This window comes from Panthera tigris, chromosome A2 (assembly GCF_018350195.1).
Source record: "Panthera tigris isolate Pti1 chromosome A2, P.tigris_Pti1_mat1.1, whole genome shotgun sequence".
In the NCBI taxonomy this organism is placed as follows: Eukaryota; Metazoa; Chordata; class Mammalia; order Carnivora; family Felidae; genus Panthera; species Panthera tigris.
The window spans coordinates 19,474,577-19,501,891 of NC_056661.1; the positions used below are offsets into that span (position 1 = coordinate 19,474,577).

A 27,315-nucleotide genomic window follows, 5' to 3' on the forward strand; every position below is an offset into this window, starting at 1 on the left:
CCAGACTGGCTCATCCCACTGGCACTTTCAAGGGCCTGACCTGGTGGTATGGTGGCCAGAGGCAGTATGGTCTGGTGGTCAGTATTCTCTGCTAAAGCCAGGATGCTGGGCTCCAGGGCTGTGTCTTGCACTGGGACCTCGGGCACCTCCTTTCCCTGCAAGAAGCTGGCTCTTCTGGCTCCAAGGCCAGTGTAAGGTGGCAGCCTCATTTTAGCCTCAGTCAGCCAGGTGGGGTGTGAGCTGGCATCTGAATCCTCACTCCTTCAGCAGGGACTCCCCAAGAGAAGATGTGGCCTGCCTGACATCCCGTGGTGGGAAGTAGCCAAGTGGAGATGGGAAGTTAGGTCCCTGCCTTTGGGGAGTCTGTATTGCTGGGCTCATACCTGGCTTGAGTGACCCACTCCTTCCCCTACTGTGCTGAGGGTCACATCTGCCTTAGCAGGGGCCACACTGCAGCTCCTAAGGCTCCTGTGACCTGCTCCTTGCCCAATGCCAGCCACATGGACTCTAAGCTCCTCCTGACTTCGTTTGAGGAGGATCAGGGACTCTCCATCATGGCTGCCTGGAAGGAACCTGGGAGGGTGCTGTAGGGCACAGCCAGAGAGAGGTTCCTGGCTTTCTGAGCCCCCTTGTGCTCTCCAACCTTTGCCCACATAGGTCCTTACCAGTATCGCCCATCTCTTCTGCCTGTGCCCTTCAGCTCCTGCTGTCTTCAGCAGCATCTCAAGGCAACCTGCCCCATTGTTCCACAGCCTGGGCCACACCTCAGCCAGTACTGGCTTCCCTGATGGTTTCACTCTCCTGGCCTTGGACCTATCACCGAGGAAAGGTCTTGGCAAGCATGTGGATATGTCACCCCAAGAGACCATAATGATGGGAATTACAGTGTCGGCAGCTGGGGTCACAGAAGCAGGAGCAACCTTTGGAGACAACCTTCCTAGAAAACCATGAGGCTTGACTCCTCTGATAAAGAGATGCAGGCCAAGTGGACTGGCGGGCCGGGCCTCAAGCCTGCAGCTAGAGGGGTGGCCAGAGACCCCTGTGGGGACCACATACAGCACTGGCTTGATTGGGCCTTGGACATTGAGCTCTGATGTTGGAGCCACACCACCCTGAGTTCACATCTTGGCATCTGCCCCTCATCAGGATGTGACCTTGGCCAGATGACTTCACCTCCCTCAGCCTTGGCTTTCATACCTGATAAATGGGACCCTGTGCTTTATCTCATAGGATGGTTCTGAGGAGTCCGCGGGATGCACCTTTGACGGGGCATTGTGTTTTCACCGCTTGCTCCAGAGAGCAGACATGTGGGGAGACACAGGGAGGGCCTGTACCCTTATGCGTCTGTCTGGTGCTTGACACCAAGACAAAGCAGGCAGAGACATGGCAGTTTGGAAAGGAGGGAAGGCAGGGATTTCACTCTTGGGCTCTTGACGTCTACCTGCTCTCTGGAGATGGAGCCCCCAAGAGGCTGGTAGTCTGGCCGCCTAGATTTCCCTCAGCACCTCCTCTCTGCACTAGGACTTGAATGCCCTGAGGTCCAGGCCACAACAATCAGTGGCTCTGCCCCGGAAAGCCAGGCTCACCTGCCCTATCTCCTCCCTCCTTCCTGGGGCCAAAGCAAGAGATGAGTACCCCCCACCCCTGCCCCAGCATGTGTTATGGAGCTGATGGTAGAGTCCAGGCTCTTCAGACCCCTGAGATCTTGAGGGATGTGCCTACTGACCTTCCAGGCTCCTTCAGCCAACCCTAAGCATGGACAGGGGGTGTAGGAGTCCTTGACTGATGTACTCGGAAAGCAATTCCATCCTGTTTGCTGACAGTTGAGGAAACAGGCTTTGTCTCACAGTTGGGTGCTTGTCCTAACTGCCCTTAGGTTTCTCCATGGGGGCCCATCTAGCTGCCCTATTGAAATGTACCCCTAAACTCGTAAAGCCTTTTTAATTTTTAAAGTTTTTTTAATGTTTATTTAAAAATGTTTTTCTTAATGTTTATTTATTTTTGAGAGACAGAGAGAGACAGAATGATCAGGGAGGGGCAGAGGGAGAGGGAGACACAGAATCCGAAGCAGGCTTCAGGCTCTGAGCTGTCAGCACAGCTGACATGACAGCCCCCTGACATGGGGTTCAAACCCATGAACTGTGAGATCATGACCTGAGCCAAAGTCGGATGCTTAACTGACTGAACCGCCCAGGTGTCCCAATGTTTGTTTATTTTTGAGAGAGAGAGAGAGAGAGAGCGCACGAGCACAAGAGGGGGAGGGGCAGAGAGAGAGGGAGACAGAATCTGAAGCAGGCTCCAGGATCTGAGCTGTCAGCACAGAGCCAACACGGGGCTTCAACTCACAGACTGTGAGATCATGACCTGAGTCGAAGTCAGACACAACTGACTGAGACACCCAGGTACCTCGCCCCTAAACCCTTTTCTGCCACCACCCTGTACCTGGACCCTGGGCCATTGACTGCTGCCAATCCCTGCCCTAAACCCTTGGCTGTCTCCTCATGACTTAAGTATGGTCACTGTGTCCTGCAGAGTCCAGGTCTGAAGAGGTGGGAGGGGGTTGGTGATGTCTGTGGGAAAGGCCCTGTGTGGACCCCTTTCAAAGCCCCATCAGTGCTCTGAGTAAGCTTCCATCAGAACAAAGTGTTCCACTGCTGACAGGCTTTGAGAACTGCTTTAACCTTTTCAGGCCAGCATGTCCTTCCCTGTCCACCTTCGGATTCTTTTGTCCACCGCCCTGGACTGCAGCTTCCTCGCAGAACTCTCTATTCCCTAAACATACCTCCTTCCCTTTGCCCAGGCAGTGTCTCCCATCAGGAATGCCTTGCCCACCACTGCCATCCAAATGATCCCTCCCCTCCCTTCAAGCTCCAACATAGATGCTGCCTCCTCCAGAACACCCGCCCTGATCCCTCTGTCCTCCCTCCCTCCTACATACCATGCTCCTAGCCCAAACTTCTGCCAGCACCGATGACATTCTGCCCCATGCATTTGGAAACCTTCCTGTCTCCCTCATCTCTCTAGGGCCCCATGTGGGTCTGGCATACCCTAAGGTCAGTAATGTCCACTCATAAACCAACGATGTGTGTATTTTCTAGAATGGAGCTTGAACTTCCTGTGTGGCTCTTGTCTGATCTGACAGCAGCTTTTGCATATTCTGGTCAATAGGGAGAGAAGAACTATGAGGGCCCAGCCTCCCACCCAAGCTAGGCAGCTGTCCGAGTTAAGCCATGGCTACTAATGGGCTCAAGTGCACCTGATCTGTGCACAGTGGCTGCGCCAGGAGTACAGGCTGTTCTTGGCGGCAACGGGGGCAGGTGCCAGGTTTCCTGGAGCTCTGGGCCCTGGCCAGCCCCCACCCAGAGTCTTGGCCAGAACAGCGGCCTGATCCCCTGTCAGGACTCCTCAGTCCTGGACCAGGCTTCTGGATGGGGCTTGGGATTGGCAAAGCAACCCTACCCCTCCTGTGGCAGACAGAAAAATGGCCCCTAAGATGTCTGTGTTCTAATCCCCCAAACCTGTGAATGTGTTACCTCACATGGCAAAAGGAACTGCAGGTGTGATTAAGTTAAGGATCTTGAAATGGAAGGATTATCCTGGATTATTCAGATGAGTTCAGTGTAATCAACAAGCGTCCTTATAAGATGGGGGTGGGGAAGGAGATTCGAGGGAAGCAGAGGTCACAGGGAGGCAGTGTGCTGGAGAAAAGGGCCATGAGCCAAGGAATGCAGACAGCCTCTAGACACTGGCAAGGGCGAGGAAATAGATTCTCCCCTAGAGCCTCAAGAAAGAATAGAATCCTGCCAGCGCCTTGATTTTCGCCTGGTGAAACTAATTTTGGACTTCTGACCTCCAGAGCTATAAAATGATAAACTTGTGTGGTTTTAAGCCACCAGATTTGTAGTAATATGTTACAGCAGCAGTAGGAAACTAGTACAGATTTTGGTACTTGAAGTGTTGCTGTCACAAATACCTAAAAATGGAAGTGGCTTTGGAAATGGACAGGAGCTGGAGGAAATTTGAGGTGCATGATAGATTGCCTTGAATACCTCTGCTCTGAGAAGGGGGGTGGCTGAGGTGGGGATGGGGAACACCCCTCCATCTGGAGACCTGAGCTGCCCAGGCTCCCTATCCACAGGTCTAACGTGGTAGAGAAGACTGGAAGACTGCTCGGGGTGGGCCCTGGAGAGGCTGGCCTGGCACCAGGGGCAGCTATGGAATAGGACTGCGATCAGGGGAAAGGAGGCAAGGCTGGCTTCCATGGCCCATCTCTGTGGCATGGGGGCCACCCAGGCCTTCAGAGAGGATGTCAGGGACTGGATCCAGCACCTCTTGAGTATATGAAGATGAGCAGGGGCCTTGCACTCTGGGTTGCCAGTACCACATCTGTGAAATGGGCACAAGAGTGCCTGACTTCAAGCTGATGGATCTGAACCCTCTGTGTGAGTTGTGAAGGGTTCGTCTCCTTCCAGTCATCAGCCAGTGCCCAGCTCCTGCTTCAGGTCTGGACTGGGCTTTGTGGCTCAGATAAAATTGAGTCATTCCTGGGATTCTCAGCCTATGATAACCAAACCTGAAATGGCCAGCTAGAGTCCTTGATCCTGTCCCTGTTCAGGCTGGCCAAGTCCTGGGGCTCTTGAAGCCATGGTCCCACCTGAGGAGCCACAAGAAGAGCTACTGGGAGTCCAGGCATGGGCTGATGTGCCTCACGGCAGGTCTGGGAATCTGGATTCTCCTAATATGCTTTCGATGAAGCCAAGAGGGCCTGATCATATTGGGAGGGGTGGATTTTAGCAAGACTAACGTCTACTCCTTGATCTCCCTCTTTCCAAACAGTTCCAAGGAAGGGGCTCACTAGGGGTCGCATAGCACTTACCTCCTGACTTGTTGTGCAGTGCTCTCCACCTCCATTGCTGCCAAGGGCCTGTGGTCATTTTCTTGGATGGTGTGGCTCTTTCATATGGCTCTTCAGGTAGCTCCTAAACAGAACTGACTTCAACCATTGCTGAGGGGTTGGGTGGAGGACATATCCGGGACAACAATGGGGCCCATGACTCTGACTAGAGCCTGGGGCCACCCTAAATTGGAGAGTGGGATGTTAAGGATAGTCAGCTTGAGAGTGTGGGATGCCATCAGACATGCCAGAAGCAGTGTTGGACAATGGACAAGGGCGTCAGGAGATCCAGATGCGACCAGTGGTGGCATAGGTCAGAGACAGCCCTTGAGGTAAAATTGGGAAGACCACCCTCCCAGGCCCAGTAACCAGGCATCTCCACATGCCAGGTGCCAGGTGCTGCACATGCTGGCATAAATCCTGTCTGCACATCAGGAATGGCTTTCTTGGCCACTAGACAGGTGAAGAGACTAAGACTTAAGTTGCCCAACATCACACAACCAGGAAGTGGCCATGCTGGGGTTTGAACCAGTCCTCTGATGTCCCAGCTAGTGGGCGGGGACTTTGAGCAGGCCCCCTCTGGAGGCTGACTGCATCCCAGGGCCTCAGTTCCCAGAGAGGCTCAGATGCCTGGGGGTTGGGGGAGCGGCAGGGCTGACCTGAGTTTCCAGACAAAGGGGAAAGTGGCAAATCAAACAGAAGCACCAGACGTGGAGCAAGCTTCCTTCCTTCCCAGGTGCCCAGCTTTCACACTCCGCAGCAGAGGAACCAGATGCAGAGCCCCTGCGTGCGGGGGGGGGGGGGGGGGGGGGGAGGGCAGTGAGAGTGGCTGCTACCGAAAGGAGACTGATGTACCCTGGACGTGGGGTGGGACTGACAGACATCAGACTCTGCTTCTCAGCTGACAAGTGGGTGGGAAGGTGAGTCCTATCTCAGCATAAGGGGTATGAAGCCTGCCTGGTGGCGGAGGCGTTTTAGGTCCCTAGGCCCGGGAGATCCTGGGAAGAGGCGCTGGGTGGATGTGCCTAAAGCCCTCCTTGAAGGCATTCCACAGCTCAAAAACTAACTACATCTCCCTCTCTCTGCCTGCACAGAAGTGCGCCATCTCTTCCTCACTCTGCCCAGCCCTTTAGAGCCGTGGATTTTGTTCTTTCAAAGCAAGCTTCAGGTGCAACTCCACCATGTAGTTTTACAAAGATAAAAGCAATACCTTAAACATGAATGTATTTTTAAAGTTCAAATTCTCAACATTTTCTCAGCGTTAAGTCCATCAGGAGGACAGCAGTGAACACACATTTGAACTGGGGTTGGGATAGGAGTTGCAGTCTCAGGTCAGCTTTGGTGTCTGGCTTCTTTCAGGGTTTGATTTCAGTGGCACAGGACCAAGTGACCCCTGACTCCCACAAAGAGGTGGTTACAAGTGGTGGCAGTGTTTCTGAAGACCACCTTGCAGTCTCTTTTATTCACAGGGACAGCAAGAGAAGCTTTATTTCAAGCTCAGTACAAATCCGGTTCTCTGGACACATAGGGAGGAATCTAATGTGTCATAATTTGATGGTGTGCCCATTTGAGTCTGTGCGTGGTTTTTAAAATTGGGCTCCTTACAATAGCTAAAAATATGAAAAGAACAGAGAGGGAAAGCGAGAGGAAGGAAAGGAAAGGAGGAAGGGAAGAGAAGGGAATGAGGAAAGGGAAGGGAAGGGGGAGGAAACTCATGTGTGGCTCCTTTGGGTTCTTGGTGTCGGCAGCCTCTGCCTCCGCCTCTCCTGGGAAGCCCGCCCTGGGCTGCTTTACCCCCACAACCTGGAGATTCCCAGTGCCTCCTTTCATTTAGTGTCTGTCTCAGCAGGTGAATCTGGGCCACATGCTCCTGAAAAGTCTCAGGAGTCCACAATCCCCTCTCGGCTCCAATGTGGACCGATTCAATCCCTGGTTCTGGGGTAGGGAAGAAGACACCAAGCAAGGAACAGGGACTAGGGGCTTCCCCCCAGGGTGTATGGTGGTGCCTGCACCGGTGGGAGGACTGGAGAACCCAGTGCCCCTGAAAGCCTGGGGTTTCTGTAGTTCTGGGTACCTTCATTTCTGAGAACTTGCTTTGGAAAGAAAGAAATGAGAAGCAAAACCCTAGGGCCCAGCACCGCCCCCCCCCCCCCCCCCGCCTTCCTGCCTTCCTTCCGCTGAGTCACAGCCAAGAGCTCAGTACCTCAGCCTCCTCTTGGGGCCACTTGGGTGGGGTGGAATTCAGGGTCATGTGAGGATGCAGCATCTGGGACAAGTCTTCTTTTCCTGCCAACATCCTCTGTGAAGTTACTGAGGGCTGAGGCTACTTCCCAAGCTTGGGGAAGGGGTGGCTGAGGTCCTTATCTGTCCTGTCTCTCCTCCCATTGTCAGGCCCATTGTTCACCCACAAGCACTGAGCACCAGCTGTGAATCAAGCCAGCGTTGGGGTGGTTCAGGCAGGAGGTCCTGTCACTGAGGAACTTGTGGACTTGGACAGGGACTTCTCCTGACAGACCCCCAGTGAGTGGCTGTGTCCTTAGGTTTGCTCTAGTCAGCAATGGGGAGCCACAGGAGGCCCTAGGCTCTGGGGAAACCAGGCCACATCACACACGCACCTGATAGAGACTTGCACACCCCTACGCAGGTGCCCCTGTATACAGGCATGTGCACAGGTGTGGGACTTAAGCACTTGGGTCCATGTCCATGATCACAGGTGTCTGTGCAGGGCTCCCATGGTTGGAGAAGCTCTATGCTTCGGGAGCCAGGTCAGGACTTTGTGTATGTTAGGGGGGTATCACCCCATCTGAGGCCCAACCACTGTCTCTGAGTCATGGGAGCCCCTGGGAACTTGAGTACTGTGCTCCCATTTCATGGGGAAAAAAGCTGAAGTCCGGAGAGGCCCCCCATCTCAGCCAGGCTCACACAGCAAGTTAGGGGAGATCTGAGAGGGGAGTGAGCCTGACCTGGGTGCCTTGCCCACATTCCTGACCTCTTTGATCTGGCATTTGGGGCTTGACACCCCCCTGATGACCACACTGCATTAAACTCTGCGAGATAAGATTGGTGATTCTCCCAGCAAACTCACCTGAGGACCTACCACAGGGTCTTCCCAAGCTTTATGGACCATTCCCAGGGATTTCCCACATGCCGTCTTTGGTTGGGCCATCCTAGATGCTTGGAATGCTGTCTCTTGCTCTCGCTCTCAATCTTCCTCTCTCTCTCCCTCTCTATTAGTCAAATGAAATCCAGCTTCCATATTCGACTTAAATGCTTACTCCATCTTTTCTGACCCCGTGGAACTTTTCCTGTCTCTGGCCTCCCCTGAGCATCTCTTCCCCTTCCACCCACTGCTCACCCACCTACTAAACATAAAATTGATCTTTAGAGGCCAAGGCTGACAGTGGAGGGTCCTTGAGTTAGAGACGGTGGGAGCCACATCCAGGCCAGCTCAGCCTTTCAGACTTTGTCAGTCACTGGGGTGGGCCTGGAGCTAAGACAGGAGACAGCACTACCGGGTGCCACCACCTGCCCCCAGTCCTGCCCCTTCTCTGAAGCGGCAGCAAAGTCCTGCTGTGTCCTCTGAGGGCGGAGGAGACTGCAGCTGACAGAGAAGGCCTGGAGCACTGCGCTCGAGGCAAGATTGGCCCCTCAGAGTTTGTCATTCTGGATTGTGTTTATTCCTCCACACCCCTGAGCACCCCTCAACTATGTGCCAGGTCTGTGCCTGTGTTTGGCAGGTGAAGGGTGAGGGCTGGACAAAGTGTAGAGAACCCTCAGGTTTGTTGGGTGCTGCTGTTTCATAAAATGGCCCCAGACTGAGTTCTCTGCTCCTTCACAGAGCTCTTCCCTTCCACCTGGTCTCGGGAAGGGGGCTTGGGGGCTGCCTTTTCCCCACGAGGCTCTAAGCCCCGTCGCTACATGGCCATGCCCTCACCCCTAACAACTAAGAACTCTGTCCAGGGCTTTAGCTGCTGGCCTTGCTGTGTCTCAGGGAATGGACACAACTGACCTGCCCTCTAGAATGGCCAGCTTGTGTCCAGCCTCTAGTGCAGAGGGCCCAGCTTGGGGAAGGCCATCGGGATTTCACCTGTGCCCCTGGCTCAGGGCCCTGGAGAAAGTTTTGTGGGTTATGGGGGGCGGGGTAGGAGGGGAAAACTCACAGCCAAGGGGAAGGTGGTTTTCAGTTGCGCGTGCCTCATTTCCTCCCCTGGCTATCCCAGACCCATGCCCCTAATGAAAAGTCAGCTTTGCTGCTTATCTACTATACAGCTATATACAGTGTTTGTTGTTGTTTATTATACAGGGAGATGGCCTAACTGGTTCTTGCTGGTGTACTGGAAAGCTGTTAATGTATGTGGTTTATCCTATAACTGGCCACTTCTTGGTTTCTCTTAGATCTGTTGGTCGTTGCTTCCCTTGGATTTTCTATGCCGATATTTTACCACTGAAAATAATGATAAATTTGTTTTTTTCCTTTCTAATATTTATAGCTCTTATTTTTTTTCCTTGTCTCATAGCTTGGCTAAGGCCTTCAATATAATACTGAAAAATGGTGATGGCTAGAGTACTTGTATCTTGTTTCCCACACATGGAGTGATACCTCTGGTGCCTCCCTATCAAGTGTACTTGCTTTGATTTTGGATAGACAGCCTTTCTCTAGTTAAGGATGGCTCAGTCTCATCCTGGCTGACTCTGTTTTGTTCATTTATTTTAGAAGCTTATTTATTTGCATTATTCATGTAATAAACCTTCAGTGAGTGTTTGCTGATTGTCAGGCCTACCCTTGGTACCAGAGTATGAAGGAAAAATGGACACAGATGCTGCCCATAAGGAGTTCATGGCCTAATGGAGGATAGAGGGACATAAACAGGCCTTTATCCTTGGACCACATGGCATGCACTTGATGGCGGTCTGCTCAGCACTGTGCAGGGCACTGGGGATGGGCAGTATTCGGATAAGACCCTGCTCACACAGAACCCCTGGTGGGGTCACATCCTCTCCCACTGAAGTTCCCACATGGCAGTTGCAATGCTCAGCCTAAGGCTTTCTCTGATGCACAGGCCAGCTTGGTAAGTGCCTGAAAGGTCATCCCCCGGAGCAGCCCTAAACCAGTGAAGGTAGGAGTTGGTGGATATGCATCCCAGCTTTCCCACTCCTTGGGTGGAACAACCATGAGGTGTGTTCTATTTCATCTCTCAGCTGAGGACTGAGCTTCGGTTGCCTGCAGAGGGAAACTGCTCATTAACACACCTGCCTAAGTTTCCTTTCTTTCCCTGTCTTGCTTCCCCTCTCCTCTATGTCAGAAACTGGGAAGGCTCTGTGATTTTGCCCCACTTGCAAGCTAACAAGTTAGCCCCTTATATTCCCAAGGATGCTGGCAGAAGGCACAAGACTCGTGGTTCAGAAATAAAGATCAGTTTGTTACAGTAACAGTGGTAGACCCAGGATCAGCCTTTTCTTGCACCACTCCCATGAAGCCCAGTTTCCACAGGATGACCCAGTAAGTACCAGATGGTGCCTGCACATGCAGTGGTTTGCATTACAGGAGAGGAACCCTGGGGTCAGGGGGCCCAAATCTTTTATAATAGGCTGCAAGCAAACCTACCAACGTTGCCTCAGAGGGAGATACTATCTTTGTTATACTGGACAATAAACAAATCCTCCTTTTTCCCCTAGAGGGAGATACTATCTCTGTCTTCTAAGGCTGCTTGGTATAATAATCACCCTTGAAAGGATTGCTTGGAACAAGGGAGTCATTGAGCCTATGGGCAAGTATACAGAAATATACTTTCAGAGAACCATGGAGAATTGTCTCCCAACACCCTACTGGTGATTCTTGGCATCACCTCCCAAATAAGCTATTTGTATTTGGATCCTTGTCTTAGGGCCTATTTCTAGGGGAAGCGCCCCCCCACCCCCACCCCCACCCCCTGTGCCTGAGACAGGGAGGTGACACTAAACGGGCATTAATGAATTTCTGACGTGACTCTACTTGCCCCAGACTAACCTGTCCTGAAAATGATGCAGGGGAGCACATGAAAGAAGAAGAAGTTTCCTCACCCAGAATCGATATTGTTGTAACTCCTAGGGAGATGCTCTAAAGGGCTTATAGGGTTTTCTCTTTCATGTTTAAATATTTAACACTTATGGTGGTTGGCTGCCTGTGTGAGGGAGACGTTGGACTTCCTTTTTTTCCCCCAAAGCTTTCCAATACCATCTATTGGAAGTTGTGCCTGATCTGTAACCACTCTCCTCTCATCTGCCTGGGGCCTGCTATTTAGAACATATCACAAAAACGAAAACAATCGATTCACAATAAATGGATTAAAAAACACGTGGGCATCACCATCACTGGGGATTTGACACTCAGTGCTGCCATAGTGTGAGACAGACCCAAACACCCACTCATGCCCCAGGGAAATGCAGGGAGGTTGCGACCCTGCCTCAGAGTTCACAGAGGATTTGAATGTGAATTGGGAAGGTTTATCTCTATAGAAATATAGAAATATTTAACAGTGAATAAAAGTTTCAAAAAGCTAAAGTTTTAGTTTCAAATCTTTTTTTATTTAAATGTTGACATCAGTTCGTTATAACTTATAATGTATATTTTGCCTTTTCATTTTTCTAATTCTGATTATTTTTAAAATAGCTTTTTGGAACATATTTTAAATAATTTTCAATTTTTTAATATATTTAGTTTAATTTATATTTTTGTGCTCTTTGAATATATCACTTTAGTCTTTTAAATCATTACATATCCTCTTGGATAGAAATTATATGAAAAATCTTGATTATAATAACACAACCAATAGTTTTAATGGAACAGTGACAAGTTTAAAACAATAGTTTTAACAAGAACAGTGAATGTTACACAATAAATATGTAATACTCTATGAATTAAGCATGTCTTTATTTATTTCGTCTAACACCACTGAACACCTGGACGTGAGCGATAATTGTGAAACTCAATCATCTTTGATATCTGACTTTCTGATATTAAAAAAAATCTTTTTATAATGTTTATTTTTGAGAAAGAGAGAGAGTGTGAGTGGGGGAGGGGCAGAGAGAGAGGGAGACACAAAGTCTGAAGCAGTTTCCAGGCTCTGAGCTGTCAGCACAGAGCTCAATGCAGTGCTCAAACTCATGAACCGTGAAATTATGTGACCTGAGCCGAAGTCGGACGCTCAACCGACTGAGCCACCCAGGTGCCTCTGACTTTCTGATATTTTTATGTGACTTCCAGACATAGAAAAACTACAGGTTTTCAGATTTTGTATTGTTATGAAAGTTTCTTTGTTGAGTAGGAGGATAGAACACATTTTATTAGCAGTTTATAGCTTGATTTAGGATTTTTAAGTATTTAGATTCTGTAACATGGGCTTCCATTTGTCCTTTTGCCTAGAGCACTGCAAGCATCAGGGCCTGTGCTCCAGTGGGAAAAGCAAATGTGTCCTCGGGTCCCTCTTGCTGCAACAAGGGCCAGAGAAAGAACACTGCTGGGGCTCATGTCTACATGGGCTCATGTTACGGGGAAGCGGAGGGGTGGGGTGGGATTAGGGAGGAAAAACCCCAAAGAGAAAGAAAGCTACACATATACTCCTTGCCACGATAAAGGTAAGTGATAACATTGTCTCTGTTTTACAGATGATGGCTCACAGACGATTTGTGACTAGCTCAAGTCACGCAGGTGGCCTGGCTCTGAAACCATCTGCAGCAGGGCTCCAGTATCCCCTGAAAACCCAGTAGATGACACCGGCAGCTCTTCCCATTCCGGTTGGGTGGGCTCCGGGTCCAGTTCTCCCATGGTGGGTTCTTTCCAGCCAGCTTGACCTGGGTGCAGGTGCCCAGGCCTCTAGGTGGTGGAAAACTCAGCCTGCCCACGCACTGCCAGCTGCCTCAAGTAGCCTCTGAGAACCGGCACTTCTGAGAACCGGCACTCCCAAGCACAGGCACAGTGATGAACCGTGTCCCTAGGCTGCCCCACCATCCTCCTACAGGGGTCAAAGGACCTCTGTCACAGGCCTGCCTCACGGCTCCATCAGGGCACTGAACCTCAGCCCTTCTCAATCTCAGGACTGGCCCTGCAGGATGGGTTGGGGGCCCCGTTCTCTGGGACGTGTTAGGGTTGGGTGGTAGCAGGCTTGGGGCTGTGCTCAGTGAGAGGCAAAGAGTGACCTGAGGGCATGAGGGGAGAGGCAAATCTCTGCCCACACTGCTATCCAGGCTTGGTTAGGGAGGGTTCTCCGTTTTTCTGAAGGCAAACATGCCCTGAGTGGTTAGAAGGCTGCCCCAAGGCCACCTAGCCAGAGAGGGAGGTCCTTACTTGCCCTCTGTGCCCATCCTGACCTGCCCTCCAGCCCCCTCAGCCAAACTTCCAGGCTCCTGCTCTGATGATGCTGACCCCGCAACCCTGTAATGGGGACACTGAGCTACACCCTCGCAGTGTAGCTGGACCCTAACCCTGTCCCAGACCCAGGTCATAGCCCCCACAGCCTTCCTGGGGGCCCTGTAGCATCTCCCCCCCCCCCCCCATTATCCAGGCAGGGAAGCTGAAACTCCAACTGGCCAGATGTGTGCTTCAGGCTGCACAGCTGGGCATTGGGCTGGGACTACTCTACATGGCCTGACTCTGAAGCCGGGGCCTGTACCCCAACCGTGGGACAAGGATCTGAGGGAAAGGCCCTGTAGGAAAAGACTGGCCTATAGGAGTGATAGGAGATCTGGCCAGAAGCTGTCTGTCCATCAGGAAGGGGGACTCTGTGAGTCAGGCCTGGCATTGCTGACCCCACCTTGCTCTCCCTCCTAATCTCCTGAGCCCTTCACACCCTGGCTGCTCACTGGTCTGGGCAATATACTCGTGCCCAATAACCCACCTTCACCTGTGTGCCCACACCTGCACAATGCCCCCCACTTCCCTACTGTTTCTGGTTGTCCACTCTGTGCCTATTCCTGGGCTAGATGTTGAGTATTGCAGAGGCTGTGCCAGACTTGGGCATCTCCTGAGGCCCAGCAGACTTAATGCTGAAATGGGGGGAGTCCCAGGAGACCCCTGCAGTCAGGTAGGGCTTCCTGGAGGCAAGGACCAGAGCTGAGGCCTCAGCACTCTCTCCCCCTCACCGAGGTCACTGCCTGCCCTCTGAGCCTCTCTCCCTGGAGTGGCCAGCAGGTTCCAGGAAGCGTCCCCTCACCCTGCAGTGCTGATTCCAAGAACTGCAGCTCCTGGCAGCGCTAGCTCAGGATCCTTTCCTAGAACACAGGCCTCGCCCCGCCCGGCTGCTGGAGTCTCATTGGGCAGCTGGTGGAGATAATGGAGGAGGGGGTGCCCTGGGAGGAGCCTCTGTAGGAACCAGACACTGGGAGGGGGGCCCAGACTGTCAGCCCAGAGGGGGCCAGGAGGTCAATGAGTGTGAAGACGCTCTGACTCTCCCCCGCTTTCATTTGTTGGCTGTGGGGGGCGGGCTGAGGGGGTGGGCGAGCCCAGTGAATTCAGCTCAGAGCCTCCCTGCGCACACAGGAGCCTTGCTCCTTGGATCCAGAAATTCTGCTGGCTGCTGCAACTTCACCCTCCATATCCGATTTTCTGCCACCAGCCTGGCATTCTAGGGTTCCATTCCATGAGCGAATGGCACAGGCCTTACTCTGGCCCCATAGCAGGCCTTCATCAGATAACCTCCAGAGGGACAGGCCAGGGGACAGAAGCATCAGGTTCTAAGCAAAGAGTGAGGGATGGGACAGTCTTAGGGCCCTTGGAAGGACATGACATCTATATTATTAATCCTGTTATAATTTCACCTAGTGTGGTTAGGACAGAGGAAGTCACCCCACCCCATACCCCGGCAAATCAGGTCAGGTAGGTGGGGATCTGGGGTGACAGCCCCGGATTCATGGACAAGGACAGGGCCCAACTTCCCTCAAGGTCACTGGGCCTCTCCTCTGGGGCGAGTCCTCCACCCCCACCACCTCTGAGCTGGCAGTAGGCCTGCCTGCCCGCCTGGGACCTGCCAGATCACGTTGAGCAACCAGTTCCTGAGAAGCGTTGAAGGCTGTTTGGTTTAAAATTAACTCCCCCGCTCCTCCCTCCCCTGCCTGTGGGCCTCCTCTGAGTTCTTGGAAGAGGCGCTCTGCTCTTTCTTCCTGGGAAGAGGCCTCCAGCCGCAGCTATGCTGCGATTCTAGTGAAAACACCTCACTCAGGGTGGGGGTGGGGGAGTGCCCACACCACGCCTTCTCTGCACTCTGAAAGACCCAGGGATCCTCCTGGAGTCTAGCATGCCCCAGTTTGCCCACTGAGACCCAGAGGAGAAAGGGGGTGATTGTCAAGGTGCTGATAGGGTGCTACTGTCCCCAGAGCCCACAGCCCCCAATCAGGGACACGCTGTGCTAGCTCTCAGCAAAGAGGTAAAGGGCTATAGAGACACAGTCTGGGCACCTCTGGGGTAAGGAGATCATGCACGCTGGCAGTGAACTCAGGACTTTTGCTTCTTTGAGACGTATATGGATCAGAGAGATAAAGCAACCTGCACAGGGTCACCCAGCTTTACTGGCCAGGCTGACAACACTGACCAGGCAATGGCAATAATGCCTAGGGGCAGGCCCCACAAGCACCTACATTGGGGTTAGAGTGCTCTCTGAGAGGAGACTGTTGTCTCTCACCCACACTCCTCTAACTGACCTGGGAACCCATTTTCTTCTCGATAGGCCTTCGTCTTCCAGTGTCTCCTTGAGCTCCATGTCTCTGGCGCTTTGGAAAAAAGGTTTTTTGAGAACCTGCTCTTCTAACAGCACCTCCTGCCACGGCCATCTACCCAAAAGAGCTGAGGAAAATAAAGGAATGTTGGCCAAGTGGAAAGGTCAACACACGCGCATGCGCACGCACATGCACACACACACACACACACACACACACACACACACACACACTCATAATGATGTTGCTCAGAAGTGGGACTGGTGGGGGTAGGGAGCAGTGAAGTACTCTTTGGAAAGAGGCTGAGGGCCTAGAGGCACTTTCGAGAACAAAGCTTTGGCCCAACCCAGACTACAAGTAAAATTTTCACCTCTGATGGAGGAAGACCCCAGCTCTGGTGACATGAAAAGCCCCATCTGGCTCATCTGATGTTGGATGAAGGGAGAATCCTTGGAACAGGGATCCGCCTGGGGAGCATTTGCTGGGCATCATTCCCCTTCCAGCAATACCATCCCAGTGTGGGTCTTGCTAGTGGGGACTATACGTGGAACTGTCCTAGCGGACTGCCTGGAGGAGTCATGGCAGTCCTGAGTTCCCTCAGGCCTCAGAGACCACTTCTAGTGCTCTGAGCCCTGCCTGCTTCAGCCAGGCCAGGGTCATGGAAGAAACTATCTTTCCATTAAGCATAAAGCTTTGGCCACACCAAAAATGCTCCTCCTGCTCCAGGCCTGCCTCATCTCCCGCTCATAGGTGAGCATCATCCCACTTACTCCTTGTTACCCCAAAGTCAGATCCAGTCACTCTCCAACCCCCTGGGGCACGGGCACTACCAGTATTTCTATTAGAGGGAGAAACTGAGGTTCCTAGAAGTTAAACTACTTGCTTGGAGTCCCAGAGTGATTTTGGAACTGAGATTTGAACCCTGCCTATCTATTGTTTTCAATTTGGCTGGTTTGCCATTTCAAAGATATCCCTAGGGGACTTTCATGGGAAGTATGGTGTGTGTGTGTGTGTGTGTGTGTGTGTGTGTGTGTATGTGCGTGTGAGATATTTCATAAGAAGACAAAGAATGGCTGTTTTGAATCTATTATTGAAAGTGTTTTCTCCTCTCCAGGCTGGAGACAGTTGGGAAAACTCAGGCTCCAGGGAGATTCCCCAGGATGCAGTAGGTATCTAAAGTAGACAGGAATAAATGCTGGGGAAGTTAGGGAAGACTTCTCAGAAAAGGGGCATTTGAGTTGGGCTTTGAAGGGTGAGTAAGAGTTTGCCCTGGACATTCCCGTATGAATGATACAGTGTGATGGGCTATTAAGAGGGAAGAGAATGGAATGGATTGCCAGTTTTGGAAGCCATATCCTGGAACCTGGGGTAAGGCACAGGCAAGATATGGTGGGGGAGGGGGAGCCTGTGAATATCACTAAGTGGGGAAGGCAGGGCAAGGTCTGGTTTGTGAGCACCTCACTCAAGATGGTGGTAGGGCTGAGGAGGCCATCAGGATGGTCCAGCTGGGTGAGTGAATGAGGCTATATCTGGGCAAAGCAGCCATGGGGAGCAGCAGGAGGGCAGCTTGAGAGGGACAAGGGGCAAGATGGATGGACATGGGGATGTGAATGTGGGGGTTGTCTCCAAGATGGGGGGACAGTGGAGATGTGTCTAGGGGCTAGTGAAGAGTCCAGGTCTGGACATGGGGAGTCTGAAAGGCCATGAACCCGGCTCTTTGAGTTGCCAGCTAGCAGGCAGCTGATTCTAGTTCAAGAGTTCTAGGGGGAGAGGGACAAGCCCTGGCCTGGGACTCAAAGTCCTGGGCTCTAACCCCATATGTCCACTTCCTCTCTTGGTGACTATGGACAAGCTACTTTGCCTCTCTAGGTTTCAGGCTTGCATCTTTGAAATGAGGTAGACCCAGAGGCACCTGCCCCACTCACTTCCATCACCTGTAGCTCACCTATGAGGTCACAGACCACTGAGGGCTGGGAGAGGAACAGGCCTGAGGGAGACCACCCCCTAGGTGTGGGGCAAGGGTGGCAGATGGCCTAATCTTTATTGTCACTGCGAGAGAAGTTGCTAGAAGGTTGGGCTGGCTTCACCTCCATCCTAGCCTATGCAGAGACCAGGCCAAGGGTCTGTTCACTAGGACCAGAACCCAAGATCATTGGCAAATGATGCATGAGAGTGGAGGGCTGGGCTTGGAGGACAGAGCTGATGGGGAGAGGGGCCACTTACAGCTCCAGGTGGTTCCAGCCCAGCTCCCCTGCAGCCCAGATGGGGACCTCAGCAGACATCAACACCTGCCCAGACCACCTCTCAAAAAAGATGAAAACAATGGACAGAAACAGTTACAATGACAGCTGAAGCAGGTGCCAGATTGAACCCTATCAGACTCTCCTCAGCATTGCCTCATTAATCCTCCTGGGCTCCTCATGTCCCCTCTGAGGGAAGTGCTGTCACTCTCCTCACTTCACAGCCAGGAACCCTCTCAGGTTCTGTGAGGTTGAGGGAAATTCCCAAGAACCAAGTGGACAGCACAATCCAGACTGGAGGGGAGTCTGGGGTAAAACCAGGATGTAGGGGTTGTGTTAGCCAGGATTAAGCCTCCAGGGGTCTCTTCTTCTTGGGTCTCAGATGTGGGAGGCTCAGCCTGCCACCCAACGGTGACCATTGCAATGACCCCTCGGGCAGCTGGCTGCGTGGCCTAAGCTGGGGAGGAAGGCCTACACCGTGTAGTCAGGATGGTGAGAACTCACCATGAGAGGTTGTAGAGTTTCTGGCAAAGCTTGAGCCTGCTTTATATTAAAACTGGTCTAACAGGTTGGTATGAGGGGACTGCCCAGGCCTGCACAGGCTCTACTTATCCTGGAGTAAGAGAGCCTCAGCGAGGTCCCTAGAATCCTCTCCTGCTTTCTTGGTTGGGACCTCTTTCAAGCACCTGTCCCCCACTTGACCGTGGGCAGCTCTGCGGGGTGGGAGAGAGCAAGCAGCCCCTCTCAGATAGCAAGCAGCCCGGCCCTGCCCTCAGCCCTCTTCAGACTGGCATTCAGCTTTGGCCCAGCGAGATTTGCTCAGTTGCAGATTAAAAGCTGAGCCCAGGTACAGGGGCACTGATGACCCAGGTGGTGTTAGGATACTTGGTGATCATGAGAGAAACATCCCAGCAAGACCTCACTGACAAGAGGAACCTGGATAACCTAGTGGTAACTCTGTTCCAAAGTCATTCCAGAAGGCTGAGTCTAGCGAGGGGCACCATACAGAATCATCTCCAAACCCACCTCCTCATGACCTGGTAGAATCCTCTGGGGGTGCAGCCTCCACGCCCTGCCTCTGACACCTCCTTCAGAAAGTGTTCCTGACCCCTTACTTCCTTTCTGTGTACCCTCAGCACCCTGCAGTTGCCAAGGCTTTAGTATGTCAGCCCCTGGGTGGCAGAGCAGAACAGAGGTCATCCCAACAAGCTCTCAAATAAAGGTTTGAACCCTGGCTCTGCCACTCACAAACTGTGTGACCCTGAGAAAAAACACCACCTCTTTCTGAGCCTTACTTCTTCTGCTGTAAAGGGGGACAACCTCTGCCAGTATTCAAGGCTGCAGCACGAAGTCCTGGGGCACAAACTCCACCCAGGATCCCCAGGCTGCAGTCCTTGCCTCCTGCTCCCCACCACAACCACCCCTGCCATAGCCTGTACCTCTCAGCCTCCTTTCCAGCTTCCTGTCCCCAGGCCCTGTTGGAGGCCATCCCCCACCCAGCTGACAGGTTTGCCCCTGAGAAATGAACATTAGAATATAGCATTTCCCTGTTAAACTCTGAGGAGGCCCTCCACCACAGTAGAATAAAATTCATGTGCCCCCTCTGCTCTCTCCACCCTTCCTGTCTCCTCAGCTCCCCTGGACAGCCATTCTGGACTTCTTTCTCCTGATCATACCAAGTTTGTTGTTGCCTCAGGGCCTTGGTATTGGTGGTTCCTTCTCCCTGGATGTCTTTTTCCTATGTTGTCTGCATAGCAAGCTGCTGCTCTTTGCTCAGGTGTCCCAGCTCAGTGGCCCCAGAGCTTTCCCTGACCCTCTCATCTGCAGCAGTGTCCCCACACCCAAAGCCACTCTCTGCCCTGTCCCTGCTTTGCTTTCTTTACACTCTTAAAACTTGTCCTGAGTATCTATTTGCTCATTTGTTTATTGTTTCCTGCTCACCAGCCCAGGAGTCCCATGAGGAGGGGGGCTGTGTCCCTCCTGTGTCCCCAAGGCCCAGATGGATTCTGGCCCAGCTGGTGCCTGAGGAGCATGTGTGCTTGTAAAGGACTTAACCAATGGGGGTTACCATCAGTTATTGTTTGTATATTGTGCAGGGTCCTCCACACCCAACCAGATGGCTCCTCTATTTCTCCCTGGCCAGTGCTGTCAGGGCTCCCATTACTAGCCCGGAACCACCCGGCAGTGAATGTACTGACCAGAGGGTTTTCAGCATCTGTTAGGCTGGGTCTCTGACTTGGGTTTGGGCCTGATGACCTGCCCTCTACTGTCCCTGTTCTGGGCAGGCACCACTCACTCCCCTGACAGGGAGACAAGATTGAAGCAGAAAAATATCAGGTGTTGGAAGTATCTGGCAGCTCCAGGCAAGGTGAGGAAGTATCTCAGTCCCAGGCAAGACCTGGACCCTGGCTTGAGCTGAGGCAAAGGTGAGGGGGACAGGATCCTGTTGATCAGACCAATGTCTGGTCCAGAGACCTTAGCAGGCAAGGACATAGGGGTATAAAACCAGCATCTAAGATCAACTTGCCTGCAAGCTGCCAACCCCAGATGCCTGTCCTTGCCATCTCACATAGCAGCGCGGGGACAGACAGGCAGGCGGGACGCCTCAAGGTAAGCTCTGCTCTGTACCTTACTTCCTCAGCCACTGCCTTGCCCACTCTGGGCCTCAGTTTCCTCATCTGTGGAGTATGGGTCATATTCAGGCCCACTCCCATGGTTGTGGTGAGCACTACAGGAGGTGCAAAGCCCTTGTCCATTGCCAGCACCTGGCAGGCACCCTGAGACACCTCCCCCTCCGAAGAGTTTGTGGGTTTCCTCTTGCTATGGCAGTTTTCTGTCCAGGTCATGGCACCAAGTGGGGAACACCCTGCCTTCAGCCCCTCTGTGTCTACTACTCACCCATTGGGTGACTCAGATTTGTAGGTGGAGCAGACAGCGGGGTCACCTCAGGCACTTTGGGAGTCACAAAGGGGCTGAGATCCAGGCTGAAGCAATGAGGAACAGCAGACATCCCTGGCAGGTCATGGTGACCTGGAGGAGGTGTGCCGTCGGGCCCTGCAGCCAGCAACAGAGAAGGTGCCAGGCTGGGCACCTGGGCCTGGGCACTAGTCCCAGTAAAGTCAGCCTTCGCTCACCTCTTATTCACTCACATCCAGTATCAGCTCTATTCTTTGCCATAACTATCTGCATGCCCATAACGTTTGGCTTTTTATCCATCCCTTCCTGCCTCCTCCGTGTCATCAACATACCAGTCCTTACACCTTCCTGCTCTCAATCTTCCAGCATTTGTCTCTTCTAATCATCTAAGTCCCAAGAAAACAGGAAGGTTAGGACTATTTCTAAAATAAGGGTTAGAAGGTTATGAATGAGCTTCAGAGGATCTTTCCTATGAGTTATTCAAGTGAAGGTGCAGAAAATTTCAGGACACAGTGGAATTTACATTACAAAGTCAGACCATCAGATAATGGAGAGTTTTCATTTTAATTGCTCTTCCATCTACTTCTGGTGTGTAGGGCCCTGAAAGGAGAGGGTCCCCAACCCCAACTGGCCTGTGCCAGAACCTCACCAGGTCCCACCTCAGGCCAGACCCTGCCAGCTTACTGGCTGCCATCCCCAACTCCATTGTTCTGTCCCACTGCACAGCATGACTACTTCCCCAGGCCTCCTTGTGGTTGGTAGGGAATATGAGCTTCCCAGTCATGCCCTGGTGCTTTTGTACTCCCTGTACTTTCTCACTGGAATGACTGGCCATGACTTCTCTGTTGGCTTCCTCCTCTCAAAAGACACTGCCTCCAGGAGTGGGTGCCCCCACAGCACCCATCCCCCAGCATTATCTACTTCCAGTCTTTAATTGATATCTCCTGTTTACACATCTCTCCAGTTGGTGCTCCTCTGCCACCATCCCCCGCCCTGGCAGTCACCTGGTCAATGACCCTGCAGGCAGTCCAGCTGGCCTTCACCTCCTGCCTCCCATCCTCCAAGGGGAGCAAGAGGTAATGAGAGAGGAAGGCTGCTCCCTGTACCTCCCGACTCTTCAAAGGGTCCCCTAGCAGGACCTGCTCAGCCACAGGTCACTGGGCCCCAGCTGACCCAGATGTAAAGTGGGGGAAAATAATATAAAAGGGGACAAATTGTGTAAGAACTCAAAAGAGGTCTCACTGAGGTCTCCTTAAATGAAAAGTACAATTTTATTGTCAATACAGAAAAATCAGTGGAAGAAAAAAGACTACCAAACTGGGTTTTGCTTGTTATAATACTTATTTTATAAAGTCTTATCAGATAGGTATTTCTTTCCCTCTCGTGTGCAGGCACCTTCCTGGGCAGGAAGCCGACCCAGCAGAGCTGGAGCAGCAGCTGTGGAGCCAACATGCTGCTTCCTGACACCGCACACACGCTCCCGCAGGCTGGTGCCCCACCGAGACCAGCTCTGTGCAGACAGGGCTCTGTCCTGCGAGGGGGTGAGTGGCAGGCTCTGCTGGGCACTGACACTTTGGCTTCATTTTCTTGTCCACTTTCCCACCCTCCCAAAACAGGGCTGGGGGCAGAAGAGGGTGCACACATTCACAGGTGGATGGGTCAGTGTCAGGATATCCAGAACTGCCTTGGATCCAGCAACATGTCTCAGGATGGGGCTCTCCACCAGGAGGAACCAGAGAAGTTGGGGCAGAGCTGGGGTCTCCAGAGCACTCAGGACTCAGGGCAGAGAGGTAGGATTGCCTCACCTTGAGACAAACCCAAGGAGAATAAATAAATAAATATTGTATAACTTTGTAGTCCCTCAGCCTGGCCTGTTCCCCCATCAAGGGACTGTCACTGTCAACCTCAGTTCCTCTGGCAGCCATCCTTCCTGAGACAGGCTGGCTAGAAGGAGGGGGCCTGCCCCACCCTGTGGACTGAGACACCAGGGCTGGCAAAGTCTATACAGCTCAGGAGCCCACAACAGGCAAGTGGGGGCTTGGGCCTCACCCACAAGGTGAGACAAGGTCCCGCCTGTCTCCCTCTCTTCTGACACATGGCTCACCACAACGGAGCCACATGGGAGCTGGGGGTGTTGACCTTCAAGTTGTGTGACACTTTTCTCTACCCCTCACCCCCAGCCTTGCTCCTGCTAACTCTTCCTGGTCCAGCTGTCAGGTGCTTGCAGTCACTAGGATAACTGGAGGAGGGACGATGGGAGCCCAAGTCCAGCTGGGGCCTGTGTCCCTTCCAGGGTATGTTTGGGTGAGGCTAGGCGGATGCTCAGGTGGGTCAGAGCTGGAAGGGGTACTGTCGGAGGTAGTCAGCCATGCGCCGGGGCAGTGGCAGGCAGTCAACATCAGCCACCAGACGGTTGATGACAAGGCGGCACAGGTGCTGCAGGCTGCGGGCACTGCTTCTGCGCACAAAGGGCTGCACCAGTTTTAGGTGCACGGCAGTGACTGCAGGGGCAGGCAGTCCTGGGTCACCAGGCGCATCTTCCTTAGGGGTAGGCAGGGCTGGGGTGGGTGCAGGTTCAGGGCTGTCACTTCGGGTGTCAGCAGTACAGGAGGCCACATAGTGCTGCACGAGGCTGACCACGTCTGGGAAGGCCAGGATGCGTGGCCTGGACAGGCAGTTGGAGTCCAGGCGGAAGCTGGAGTCAGCGTACTCAATGCGTACGTTGGTGGGGCCTCGAGTGGTTTTGACAGACAGAGTGAATAGATAGCTGGGGTGGGTGCTGTCACGTACCAGGAACGTGCCCTCTGGCATCTTCTGCAGGTGTTGTCGGGCCTCGCTGGCCGTAATGGAACCCCAGTACCAGCCTAGGCAAGTGGAGATGGGGCCAAGAGACTAGTCACAGTGGAATTTAGTTGGGGGAACCAACACAGGGCAGGGCAGGACTCTGCCTCCCCCTTTACACTTCCATGGGGAGGACTGTACCCCCCCCCCCCCATCAGACTCTCCTGGGCAGGGCCATGTCTCTCAAACCAGACTCAACAGACAGAACTAAGCTTTCCCCATTGGACTTCCCAGGACAAGGCCTGCTTCCCTCCTCAAACTCACCAGATTCCCGGAGGTAAGAGAAAGTCTTGGCTATGCATAGCAGATCCTCCTCAGGGTCCAGCACCTTGGGTTCACTCTCTGGTTGGGCTGGGGTCTCCTCTGCCACCTCCTCCAGGAAGGACCCGGCAGGCAAAGGCTGCATAGCTGGTTCGGGCAGCTCCAGGGACTGGGTCCACAGGGGCCGCTGCCCGATCTGCTCCACAGCCAGCAAAGAACAGGGTCTAGAAGGGGGTGGATGGGCAGTGAGTGGAGGCCCTATGCCCTCCTGTTACCAGAGACCCTCTATACCCCAGACCGGCTATATGACCTCTGGCCAGTCCATCTCACTATGAGCCTCAGTTTCCCCTTTGCCCACTCATGGGCTCAATGAGATCAGTACCCCGCCTCCCAGCTGTCGTCACAAAAGACTCCTTGATAGCTTCCCCTACATGTTGATTCTCTTTTGAAAGAGACTTCTCCACCCTCCTGCATTTATTGAACATTAATTAGTCTATTTTGCACCAGCTGACAACACAGATCATGCCCTATAGGATTTCTAGCTCACAATGGACAACTGATGTCCCTGACAATGGTAGGATCCAGTGCAAAGAAGACTCACATGGGTGCCCTGTTGGTTGAGGTGGGCTGATTAGATTAAATGGCTCTGGTTCTGCTTGAGCCATGGCCTGGGCCTTCATGGGGTGCTCCAGAGAGGTCCCAAAATTATGATAGGATGCCTAAGGTCATATGCTACTTCCCCATGGATAGGAGTATCTGTAGGAGGGACCGCGGTCCACACTGGCCAGGGCTTAGAGGCTGGAACAATCTTCCTAAACAGGTCAGACTCCCATCCTGTTTTCTGCTCCTCCCAGCTGAGGGTCTGGGGTGGACAGTGGCTTTAAAGGCACTGGCAAATCCCACTTCCCATAAACAGGACCTCCCACCAAAGAACAGGGTACTCATTCTACATTCCAGGCCCACTCTGGCAAGCCAGTCCTACGAGGCTCTATGATCTTATGTAAACCTTGCTGTTCACTAGGACTGTTCAGCTTCTCTACCCCCTCATAAGGGATGCTACCAGCCCAGATCCTGAGGGGGTTGGCAACACCATCTTGTCAGGTGACTAGAGTTGGGTTGCTGAGCCAGCCCCAATCTGAGCAGTAGCTTTTCTCTAGGGGAAGGCCACCCAGCATGGTGATCCTGGGACTTCCAGGGAGTGAGGGGCAAGGATTGGCTCCCAGGAAGAGACTGCTGATCCTTCCTCACTCCTCAGAAAATACATCCTCAGGCCTCAGTTCTGGGTCTGGTCCCCTACTGGGCCACAGGACACCAAGATAATAAAACCATGGGCCTTGCCTTCAAGGAGAACTTATAACCCAAAGTCACAAACACAAAGGGTGTCATGGGGGAGTCAAGGTCTGCCTGTTCCTGAGCTGAGTCTGCCAGGCCAAAGGAAGGTGTAGGGGAAAGGCACTCCAGGCAGAGATGAGAGCATGGGTAAACTATGCCAGAGATTGCTTATGAGGCAGGATGAGGTAGGCAGAAGCCTTGGCAGGACGCAGGCAGAGGAGCCAGATCTGACAGTGTAGGTTATAGGTGAGCATTAGAAGATGTTAACAAATTGGGAGAAGAGGCCACAAGACCCTGGCACACCACAGTTTGTTTAATACTTTTCCATACCCACTCTGGGTGCACTGTGGGAGCTCTGGAATCCTAGTGGGGGAGCCATGTTCCAAGGAACTAGCTGGTGGCCTGCCTGCTGGGGCCCAAAGCTCAGCTCAGGCTAGCCAGTCAGGCCAGAGTGCCTGGGGGTGGCCATGTCCAGATAGCTTAGCAGGGCACTTGTGGGCATGGGCACCTCTAGGGTCAACAAGGTATCTGGGTGTGTAAGGAGCTGTATTGGTCCCCACAGTTCCTGGTGAGTGACTGTGTATCTTAGGAGGGGTGTGTCCACAGCTGTCGTCATGACGGGGGCGATGGCTTGTGTGTTCCAGGTGTGGGTGGCCTGTACCTGTGTGTGCCTGTTGTGGAACCCAGCCTGTGAGTCCTGCCTGGGGATGCATGCCAGTGGGGCAAACTCAACCCTGAGGGTGGACCCCCTCAAGCAAAGCTGGGAGCCCAAACTTATATTTGGGAATCTCTGCCCCCTACCTTGGGAGGGAACCAGCTGGTTTGTGGCTGTGTGTGTGGAGGTCTTAAAAATCTTGCTCCCTGACACCCAACACTGGTCCCGAGGTTCCAAGGGACTTTTAGCTGGAACAAAGTAAAAAGAGAATGTGGGACTTCAGAACTGGGGGGATCTGGAGGACAGGGTGTGGGGGTATTCAGGAGTCCCAAAATTCAGAGGAGGGGTATGCTGGAGACGGCCAGGGAGAAGTATAGTAGTATAGTTTTCCTGGCACCTCTGGGTTTCCTCCCTGGAAGCAGACCTGCTCAGAGCAAGGGGCACTTCAGCCTTGCCCCACCTTCCAACCTTCTTCACTTGGTACTATGCCAGTTTTGATAACAACAGCCACTGGGCCACCCAGCTCTTCCTGGGTGTGGAGTGCTCACTCATATCTTCTTTCTCACTCCCTGGAGCTTTCTGAGCTCCTGTCAGATCAGTCTGGAGAGTATCAGACCCATTGTTGAAGGGGATGCTGAGGTGGAAGGAATGCTGAAGAAGAATGCTCAGTTGAGGCCAGGACTCTGTCTTACCAGCCTCCACACCATCCTAGTCTTTGAGGAAAGTTGGAGAAGGGAGGCAGCAGTCAAGTCCTCACTGGGATCCCAGACTGGACTGAGGAGGGGCAAGGCAGTTGTGGGGGTGCCACGGGCAAAATTCAGGCTCTTCCAAGACCTGCTGCTCCGCCAACCTGGGGGGAGGCGAGGATCTCAGACTGGCTTCCCAAGAAAAGCCTAATTGCTAGCCCATGGCAGAACAGTGAAATCGGAGAGGGGCAGGGGCTAACCTAATGTCAGCAGTAGGCCCTGCGGCCTGCAGGCTAGGGTAGAGCGCTCTGGGCCCAGAAGGGGGTCTGGGCAGGTGAGCCACGTCTTGGAGGATAAACTCCGCTGGCGTTCAGCTGCTCCAGCCAGAACCCAGGCTTAGGCTACCCGGTGCTCCTCCCGTCGCCAGCCGACCCCCAGTTTCACTACCCACAGTGCGAATAGGGTGGTGACGGTGTTGTCACCATTCCCTGTTGTCACCCTGAGGTCCTTCCGCACTCGGTCATTTCCGACCCGTCAAGCCCTCTCAATAGCCGGCAGCTAGCACGAGGCGGTACTCTCCCGAACGCCGGGCGCCGTCGCCCGGCTGGGACGGCGAGCCGCGCTTACCCCTGAACGCAGAGGACCATGTCCCGGCAGCGGCAGCGGCAGCTCCGGAGCTGAGGCTCAGCCGGACGGTGGAGGCTGGAGGGAGCCCGTGAGCGCAGGTCTCGCTCGTAAGGCAGGCTCCCAGGGCGCACCGGCGACGGGATGGGACTGAGAGGCCAAGGCGCTGGCGGGCCGGGA

The 27,315-nt window shown here is 53.2% G+C and overlaps 1 protein-coding gene across 3 annotated transcripts; it reads right to left on the bottom strand.

Moving 5' to 3' along the window:
* Positions 1 to 21,948: 21,948 nt before the first annotated feature.
* Positions 21,949 to 27,295, bottom strand: CISH (cytokine inducible SH2 containing protein). Of its 3 annotated transcripts, none has more exons than XM_042979030.1 (4): positions 27,139 to 27,295; positions 25,972 to 26,073; positions 23,842 to 24,062; positions 21,949 to 23,600 (listed from the first exon to the last, which is right to left on the bottom strand). In XM_042979030.1, exons 3-4 carry the CDS (start codon positions 23,981 to 23,983, stop codon positions 23,068 to 23,070), a joined length of 675 nt encoding a protein of 224 aa, XP_042834964.1. In that variant the 5' UTR covers positions 23,984 to 24,062; positions 25,972 to 26,073; positions 27,139 to 27,295; the 3' UTR covers positions 21,949 to 23,067. The 3 variants fall into 3 exon arrangements, with proteins under 3 accessions (XP_042834964.1, XP_015395943.1, XP_007088651.1); XM_015540457.2 differs by lacking the exon at positions 25,972 to 26,073 and adding an exon at positions 26,518 to 26,675; XM_007088589.2 differs by lacking the exon at positions 25,972 to 26,073.
* Positions 27,296 to 27,315: the final 20 nt, after the last annotated feature.